The 9868-nt window shown below is 42.5% G+C and overlaps 1 protein-coding gene across 1 annotated transcript in view; it reads right to left on the bottom strand.

Moving 5' to 3' along the window:
• NMBR (neuromedin B receptor) overlaps nucleotides 1-9682 on the bottom strand; it is an 18540-nt gene extending 8858 nt beyond the window's left edge. Inside the window, exon 1 of the mRNA XM_009281570.1 lies at nucleotides 9267-9682. Coding sequence (XP_009279845.1) covers nucleotides 9267-9682 — 416 coding nt within the window. The remainder of the gene's footprint in view (nucleotides 1-9266) is intronic.
• Between the last annotated feature and the right edge of the window lie 186 nt (nucleotides 9683-9868).

Here is a 9868-nt window from a genome sequence, read left to right as displayed (position 1 = left end):
GGGGGAAAGGGGAAAGGGGAGGCAACCAGGAGCCAAATCTAACAAAACCTTCTGCTACATCTATATTAGCAAACTAAACAGTGCCAGAGCCTATTCTTGGAGGCCAGGTGGCATTGGCTGGACACCCACGATCATCCCATCAAACTTTTCAATGTCCCAGTATGAGACGACTACATCCAAACAAGACAGGCAGTTTACACTTGTGTTGGTAATGGCCCCTGGGCTTGTGTTTAATCCTGAATCATGCCTAGAAAATGTTTAGGAGAATACTGAATGACCCAGGCCAAAACCACACCATGGGCTGCTCTGGCAGTTTGACAAGTGGTTGACTTCCAGTGCTCAGGCCTATGTTTTGGCACTGTTGAATAAGTTTGTGTGCATATATATATATAAATATATACACACATATATATGTGCTTATGAACATATGTGTATAGCAAAACCACACACTTTCAGGTGCCTGGTCCTGAGAACATCACCCAGAAGCCTCGCACCATGGCTGGCCTACCGTGGCCCGCTGTGCCCCTTCTTTTTTGACTTTTAAATTATGCAAGTAGCTGTATTTCCCCTGCTGTGCATGCCGGGAGCTCCCCTGACCAGACCTATTCAGTTTGCATCTAAGCTTCATTAGGATCCTGAAACTAAGCACAGCAAAGCTGAGGAGTCTGATCTCAAAGTTGTGTTTAAATAATGGCTGGAGCACACCAAAGTCATTAGCCTTCACAAAACAGCTGTGGCAAAGGCAGCTCTGGTACCTGCCTCTCCAAGAACAAAACCGAGCATTCATTCAGCCAGGGTGTCCAGGAGTCATTGCCCAGGCCTGCTAGACAGTGGCTCAAAATTAACATTTCATCAATGAGAAGACAACCTTATTCTCACCAAACTGTGTCATACAAACCCCTGGATTTAGCATTTCCTACTGGGAAGTACAAGGCAGCTTAGCATGTGTATTCTCTTGGCTTTTATTGCCTTTCTGGAGCATTTACCTCATTCCAACACTAATTTGGAATTATGGATTTTGGATTCTGCTCACAAGGGGTCGACAGGAGGAGTGGAAGGTCAACAGCTAGGTTAGAGAGTAGGCATTGCAATATGTAGCCTAGACGAGCTTACGTACTGTTTGGCTTTGTCCCCTAGTGCTCTGTTCTCCACCTAGTCATATTACTTCTTCCTCGCTATAATCCTATTGTAAGAAAAAAAATCTTAGAAAACCACACCCAATCTTGTCCTATTCTTTCAGAGTTTATATTCTGAATCTTGAAGGGTCAAAGGAGTTTGAGGAAAGAGAAACATTTCCCCAAAGGGGCTTGATCCAAATCCCATTGATACCCCTGCCTTTAGGTTGATGAGACGAGATGCATGCTTATCTGCATATCCTCCGTATGCTTACTGCGTGACTCCCAGCAATGATATCCACACATACTTGAATGAAGATCTCATAAAATCATCACTGCTGGAGCAGAAGGTCAATAAAAATATCAGTTACAGCAACCAAAATGCCTGGAAGCAGAAATCCCAAGTGTAAAATATGCTCAGTGCCAGTTTACCTTCATGAAATTGTTGCTGTTACAAAATCATTCTTCCCATTTCCTTGATGAATTCAGTAACAGTCCATGCCATGGCAGATAACATAACTATTGAGGAGAACATTACATGGTCAGATGACTTTCAGAAATGTTACAAGCCAGGAAGAATTAAATAACCAAACCTCTATTAATGTATCTGGAACAGACTTAGATTTTACCATTTGAGAATCTAGACCCCAAATCTCTAATTTCTAAATTCAGAAAGCTGCAACTTCATTTATTTGCTCCAGTATCATAATTTGGAAGGCTCCACTCTGTCACTTTTAAACTTGTTTCCAGTTCAGTTTCATTTGCAACTTCTGTTGTAATTTTGCATTTAAATCAATGTAGATGGAAAAAACCAAATACACACCATAGTAAAAAAAGAAACATTAAAAAATCACAGAGGAAAAAGTTAATATAGCAGTCCTTAAAATACAAACAAACAAACCTGGAGCCAAAGCACAAACGTGACACTATGTTAAAAAAAAATACTGTGAAAATTGTTTGGAAAAAATGGAACAATATTTGGGATAGTCATGTGAAGGACAAAAGAGAATCACACGAGATAGAATGATAACATATCAGAATAATCTGTTTCTTCCATATTCATACACACACCACAATGTTATTTGTACATATGCTCATACAAAGCTGGAAATACACAATTAAATCTACGTGAAGCAGAACTAATTACGCCAAGGTTTGTATGGATTGTTTGTCTCTCGGTTATTTTCTCTGACATCTGACACGTTGTGCCAAGTTAATTCCAAAACAGACTTCTCTTCAATGGACACCAAAGTAGGTTTCCTCTTACCTTCCACAAATTTCATGAACTTGTTAGAACTTACTTGCTATTTGTAATCACACTGTCAAATTGGGCGGAATCTCAGCATGGATTTAGAATTTACTAGTGGAAGTATGCAGGGATTGTGACTGCATATGCCTTGTGTCATTAGCACATGTAAAAAAGACAAAAAGAATTTAGCACTAGGAATATATAGTCTGGAAGAACGGTCCTGCAGCAAAACCTACATGAGAAATACACCAGTTCTTCTATGAAGATTTACGTTCAGGCCTGCTTGGTAAGAATTCAGCTGGGTCTGCTGTTTAGCAGCTATTTTGTCTGCCACAGGCACAGGCTTTTACCGAACTGATCAAAGAAACAGGAAACAGGAGGAATGGTTTTGTAACAGTTTCTCAGGGTTTAGGTTGCAACCTACGAAAGGCTATCGGGCACTGGCATTTACGTTCATCAAAGCAGAGTTGGCTGCTGCCAGCACAACACAGGCATTGCATTGATCAGCGACTAGGATAAACACCACAGCCATTTCTCACTTCGCCATCCTCAGGACCAAGCTGTTTCCGTGTTAACTGAAGAGCACACACCGGACGCGTGCACAAAGGCAGGAGTTTAACACGTGCGTGTGTCTGTATGAAGCTTGAGAAAAATTTGCCTAGCTTGGGAGGAAAATGTTATTTGCTGAGAAATCATTTTCAGCTGAGTAAAAATGGTCACAAGAGGAACTTCTCCAACAGCTGGTTTGGATTGCCTGATTTGGACAAACTTACCCTAAAATAGGTAATTCCTTAATCTAGTCCAGATATAAAATTTCTCCTGCATTGTTGCGTGGGTTTTTTTCCCCATCGCGTTTTTCTTTTGAAATATTTTCCATCATATTCCTTTTAGCTGTATGGAACAGATACAAATGAACTCGAACATTTTAGGGTGGGGACAGGTGAGGACAGACTTCACTGTTTAACTCGACAAAAAGGATTGTTCCTGACAAAATATGTTAGAGTTTCATCAAAGGTGTTCTGGCAAGCTTTATTTTGTCCATCAAGTTTGCACATATAAACTAAAGGGTGATCTGAAATAAATGTGAGAGACAAAGCTTGCCCAATCTCTCTTAAATTTCTTTTGCTTTGCCTGTTATCGCATAATTGTAACCACACTACTACAGCCTACAGTGAGAGAAACATCTGGACCATCAGTTCTCTTAATGTACTTCAGTAAGTCATTCACTCAATACATTTACCTCAAGTGTTAGGGTTTCTAAGAGATATACTTATAGATTTCATAGTTCTACTGGTTCCATATAATTTTGTTTTCCCATCTACTATATACAGTCAAGGCATTTTTTCTCTTATACAGATAGTCTTTCATTTTACCTTTGATTATTTTTTTCTTTATTCTTTGGTTAATTATAGGTAATTTTCAGGATGTCATTTAACACTACTTTCCTTGCCAAGGCTCTTTAGTCCCTGAATGTCAACTATTAGAGCTCAAAAGGAAATTATGTCCACTTTCCTGCTTCACCTACTCCGCTACATGTAATAAGAAATGAGGATTTTAGAGGTCTCCAATCACTATATTTCAGCCTGAATCAGCACCTGACATAACAAAAGAAGAAACTTTAAATAAATTCTGAAGAAGAGTAAAAAGAAATTTTTATTAGGAGTGATTTTACTAATGAAAAATCCTAAGGTAGTTACTAGGGCACCTTTTCACACTTCTGAATGTCTTCAAAACATTTCCTGAGTCCCCCAAAAAGTAGGAGACAGTAGGCATGCAAACTGAGCCAGAATGGCTTTTGTCATCAGTTGTAGGCAGAAGTCAGCACATAGATACTAAACTTGCACAAAACGTTTTGGAGTTTCTTTACACTTTTAAAAATACAGACTGCAATCTTCCAAAATTAAAGCAAATAAATAAAGAAATAAAACAAACAAACAAAAAAAAGGATCAAATAGTTTAGCTATTAAACCTATAGGATACATTTTAAGCATCTCAGGCACTGTATTTACTTATTTAAGTATGAATTTAAATTTTCAAACTCCTTTGTTATTAAGATACAGGAAAGGAGTCATGGCACTAATGAAAAATAACTTTTTTACCTGGTTAATCAAGTATGTGTCTCATCAAAGGTGTCTTTCTGTTACACTTTTTAGGAAGAATACAAAGAAGATGCTATTTCAATTGCAGTAGGGCCAGTTGCTCCACTGCTCAGCTTCACTGTCTTCATTAGAGTGCAGCAGGACTGTATTTGAGCTAACACATTTAAACCCTTCATTAGAAAGAAAATTCAATCTAGAAAAAGTAGCAGAATTAAATTTAATCCTATTTTTACAGATCACATGAAAAATGAGGCATAAATGACAGCCAAAGAGAAAAGGAAAGACTATGTGGGACAAATCTAAAGCTGTTGTAAGGAGCTGCCATTTATTCCTTCAAAGTCTATTCACCCCGGGTCTCTTGGCATTTTTTGGATACAATTGCTTTTCATCAGCATACACAATAATGCAGTGATGGCCAGAGGTGCACACTGTAGCACTCATTCTTAATCCGCTGCCCCCTGAGCTTCTCCAGCCACCTCTCCACACCAAGGTTTATGCGTCATCCAGCCCTCTAGCTCTGAAAGGCATCTTGGAAACATCTTTCTGTACTTGTGCTCCACTTCCTTACCCTAGAGTCCTTCCCAGGCACAAAGCGGCCCTGAGAAAAGGGTGAGGAGCCCCATGGGCCCAGTTTGCACTCCAGGCTAACGGCATGGCCCACCGTGGACGAAAATTGGAAAAACACTCCCTGAAGGAGTGAACGAGTTCATGGGATAGTTCAAGTCAGGCATAGTTCAAGCCAGGTTCATTCCTGGCTTCCGTCTTTTTTGCAGTGAGGAGATGCTGGCACACCTTTTCTTCATGTGTGCCATGCTGCAGTCCTGGCTACACTTCTCCTCTCACGTCTCTATTTTTACCCTCCTTATCCAAGACCACACCAAGTCCTGGGACTTTCTCATCAACATCCATTAGCCCTGGCCAAAACTGCAGTCCATGGCCCCTGGAGAAGCAAGCTAGACAGGGGACCCGTTTTTATTTCCTTGTCCATCCACACCTCTAGGAAGTGCACCCCTGGCCATCACGCACCAGCTCTGTGGGCACTTTCAGGGCGTGCTGAGTGCTATTGGAGGTCTTCTTCCCTACGGCCCCTTCAGTTCCCTATTTTTTTTTGTTTTGTACTTTTGTCCCTCAATCCCCTTCCTTTTTTCCATTTGTCATCCACTGTAATTATTAGGTTTTCTCTTTCTGTAATCCACCCTCTGTTTTTTTCCTTTTTTTTTTAAACCAGAGAAGTTTTAAGGTTTCTAGAGGCGGTCTGGTTTCTCTGCAATAGAGGAAAATCAATAGGAGCAGTGGCCGTAAGGGGCAGGGGTGCTGTCCCTGCACATCTCCTGCGTGGCAGTGAGAGGGGATGGCGGGCTCAGCAGCACTGCTCCTGTGCTGCCTTCTGCACCCCGGAGGAGAGGGAGACTGCACCCTCCTCTGATGCCAACACACTGCACCACCAGTGCCACCACTGCGTTGTCTCTGCTGCCACCATCCCCACCATGTCCCTGCACATCTCCTGCGTGGCAGTGAGAGGGGATGGCGGGCTCAGCAGCACTGCTCCTGTGCTGCCTTCTGCACCCCGGAGGAGAGGGAGACTGCACCCTCCTCTGATGCCAACACACTACACCACCAGTGCACCACTGCGTTGTCTCTGCTGCCACCATCCCCACCACTGCCACTGACCTCCCCCCCCCTCTGGGGAGACTGCACCCTCTTCTGATGCCAACACACTGCACCACCAGTGCCACCACTGCGTTGTCTCTGCTGCCACCATCCCCACCACTGCCACTGACCTCCCACCCCCCTCTGCCCCAAAATGTGTGGGGCCGCAGCAGGGCACCACCATGCACCCCTGGCAGCCAGACCCACAGGAGCTCAAGGGTGGGAAGGGCTGTTTGACAGGACCAGCTGCTATTCCTGGGATGGGGATGGGCAACCTTGGGCAGATCTGCTATGTGCTGCCAATTTCAATCTGAAAGTGTGCTCTAGGGAAGTCTGGGAAGCACTGTTACAAATTACATATCATGTTTGTACACAAAAAAACCCAAACAAACCAAAACCCAAATAATCTCAGTTCTAGACAACGAAGCTTCCAGATAGAAGGTGCACGTTTGTCACACTGAAAGCACTAGTGATGCTGAGAGAGACTTCTGTGACAAAAAGCCATATATAAATAAAGAAATAAAGCAAGTTTAGAAAAGATATATATCCAATGAATACTACTTTTTCTTCCTTATAGCTTCAGTTTGTAGGTAACAATCGTTCAGAGTTTATTGCTTCTGTAGCCATTGTTGTTAAATGTATCACATATATGTAATTTGCTATGCAGAATTTCCACATTAACAATAAGTACTAATTACACTGTGGAAACCAAGACAACCTCCCTTATCCTAATTCATGCAGGCACACTGTAAAGAACTGTAAATTTTTATAAATCTGTTCCTTAGTGTAATTAATGTCTGGAGTTCTGTTCAGTCCTGTGGTAATGGGGAGTAAAAAGCAGGAAAGGCTTTATGATCATATATTGAAACGTACTTTGAGCATTATCTGTGAAGGAAGGGTTCACTGAGAAGACATTGTATACCAGACCAAATATGTACTGGATTACAATGGAGCCTTTTTAGCGATTTCACTGCTTCCAAACTGCTAACATCCTATGCTAGGTTTGCTTATCTGGAGATAACACTGCCCCCAGCCAGGCCTCGCCTCCTCATCACCTCTTAGGTGCAGGATGCTGCCACCACTTTTGGTCTGCTGACGTAATTACACATACAGTTTCCCCATAACCGAGTCTAGTCAAGACGACAGACGTTAGGATCTGGCTACAAGTTAGTGTGACAAAAACCCCTCCACAGCAGTGCCTCCCCTTTAGTTCAACACAAGTGTTTGTTGCACAAAAAAGTAGACCTGAGTCCAACCCAGACTCCATTGAGAGTCCACCCAGCTTCACTCAGAGATGACTCGGGCCCCTAGGAGGTAAGACACTGGACTCTGAAGTCAGTGACTGCTCCTCTGACTGAAAAAGAAATGTTTTTTGTTCTCAGTAACTGAAAATGTAACTGCAGAGGTTAAAGAAACAGAGTTGTTAAATTTTTAGTATAACCATTCCTGATATTTGTATATACTGTGGACTCCAAAATGCTGGAGGAACATATTTATTACAAGCTTATATGGTCACAGCACACCATCTGTAGCTGTTTTCTAGGATGCGTAATTCTAAATGCATTCAGTGTAAACAGATTCAGCATTATTACTTCTTGAATCTTTGCTGATATTAAAAGAAGGATATAAAATTATATGGGAAAAGCAAAAAATGAATGTTCCAAAGCTATATAAAAAGTAAATGAATGAATCCTTAAACACTAAACGACCAGCATTCCCTTACATTGTATTTCACTAGAGATATGATGTCCTCTGCAAATAACTTCTTCCCTTTTCAAATAAGATAGCACAATCGTGCTTCTAAACAGTGGAAATAGAACAGAAAGAAAACTGCAAGGTTTGCTTGGCTCTCCAAGGACAGTTTTTGACATACTCTTTAACTGAGGTAATCAGAGAGTTACGGGTGTTCACTTTAAGGTATGTTTTGCAAGCTTTTCTTCAAAAATATAATCCATTTTCATAAGTTACAGTCTTTATACACAAGTATTTTATTTAGGTCCTGATTCAAACACCACTGAAATTGATGGCCACTGAAGACTGCTCTCAGGTGGAATCAAATGATTTACTGAACTGGCTACAAAAAAGAAATAAATTATAGTTATACTCTATAAAAAAAGGATTAAAAGTTTTAAAGAAACGTTACTGTAAGTGTGAAGATACGCTACTAAACTCAAGCTTTTACATCATGCACCAATGTAATGCATTTGTTCGGCTTAAAATCCAGCAAAAGAAAATGGGGTAATTCCCATGGAGAAGGAATTAAACATTTTCATTTCTGGCTTAAAAAAAAAATTGCTTAGATAAGGGAAGAAGGATAATTTCATTTAATTTCAGGTTGCCAATTACACTGCAAGATTTTGTCTTTCAGAGCCTGAAGCACAGTCCAACAGCCACCCAGTTGCTATAAATCCCTTAAGTACCCATTTATACTAATTGTGAGGAAAAACTTGGGGTTCAGCTCTCTGTTTCTTCCTAATTTGACAAGTACTGGAGATGGAAGTGTTACTTTCCAGTTTGTTTTGGGGGATTTTCTTTTTTTTCCTGTAAGTTCAGAAGAAGCCAAAATGAATAGTTTGAACCAAAATTTTAAGACTGACAATTACAATAGAACAGTTTGGTGCCTCCAAATTCCCAGATGCTGAACTAGTTCTGGCAGTCACCTCTGGTAACTTGCTCTTCTGTTAGGGCACAAATACACAGACACACACTTTCTCAGCAGAGAGAAACAAATCTATTAAAAATACCTCTGTGCTTGTCTTCGTTTAAGCTGCCTGTTGACATATCACTGTGGCTTGTCATGGATTATACTTAGGGTCTAAAACCTTCCTCTAATGAGTAAGATTTCAATACATGGGCTGTTACAGGACCATCCCAGAGGTGCAGAAGTCAGGACTAAACCCAGTTCTTGCAGCTGGCACCCTGGAAGTTGGACGCCCAGGCGCCCCCATTTCCAGAAACCCTTTAACTTAAGTTAGTACCAGACTTGCAATCAGTCAGTGAGGGAAGGAGAAGTATGGGCAACTCACAAGTTGGAATGAGGGGATTGCAAACCAGGGATACCTTATCAGAGGGGTGCTTTACTTTTCATGCCAGCTCCAGCTAGCCTTAGCTCAAGCTGCAGAGGGCTGAGAAGGGGCAGCCAAGCTTTCCTACCTGTCAGCACTGAGGGCGGTGAGGGTGAAGACAGAGACGCCAACGGAGGTAAGCTGGATGGCAGGGATGAGTTTGCAGCCCACCTCCCCAAAGAGCCACTCCTCGGAGAAATACCGGGAGGCATCCACGGGCACGCAGGTCACTAGCAGCAGCAGATCGCCAGCGGCGAGGCTGGAGATGAAGATGTTGGGCACGCTCCTCATGGCACTGTTGGAGATGAAGATCTTCATGAGGGTGATGTTGCCCAGCAAGCCCACAGTGATGATGAGCAGGTAAAGCGAAGGGATCACGCAGCGGACGGTGAACATGGCCGTGCCCTGCGCCGGGGGCAGCAGGGCTGTATCTGGCACCAGCTGGGCGCTCCCATTCCCCCCCAGGGGCATTGCCGTGAGCTCGGGTGGCAGCTCTGCCTCCATCCTCCAGCTTCAGGCAGACCGGAGGTCTTCAAGTGCAAAGTGCAGTGGGAATCACTGGACAGCTTCACCTCTCTGCGAGTCAACAAACTTTCTCCCCTTTCCCTCCTGCCTTTCTTCCTCCCCCTTTTTCTCTGTCGAGTTTTCTCCCTTCAGAAATGCAGAGGAAGCACCGTCCGCCGGCGCAGC

Source organism: Aptenodytes forsteri, unplaced genomic scaffold, assembly GCF_000699145.1.
Source record: "Aptenodytes forsteri isolate BGI_AS27 unplaced genomic scaffold, ASM69914v1 Scaffold82, whole genome shotgun sequence".
Classification (NCBI taxonomy): Eukaryota; Metazoa; Chordata; class Aves; order Sphenisciformes; family Spheniscidae; genus Aptenodytes; species Aptenodytes forsteri.
Note: the sequence above shows the minus strand (reverse complement) of the source record. Positions and strands in the feature narration are given on the sequence as shown.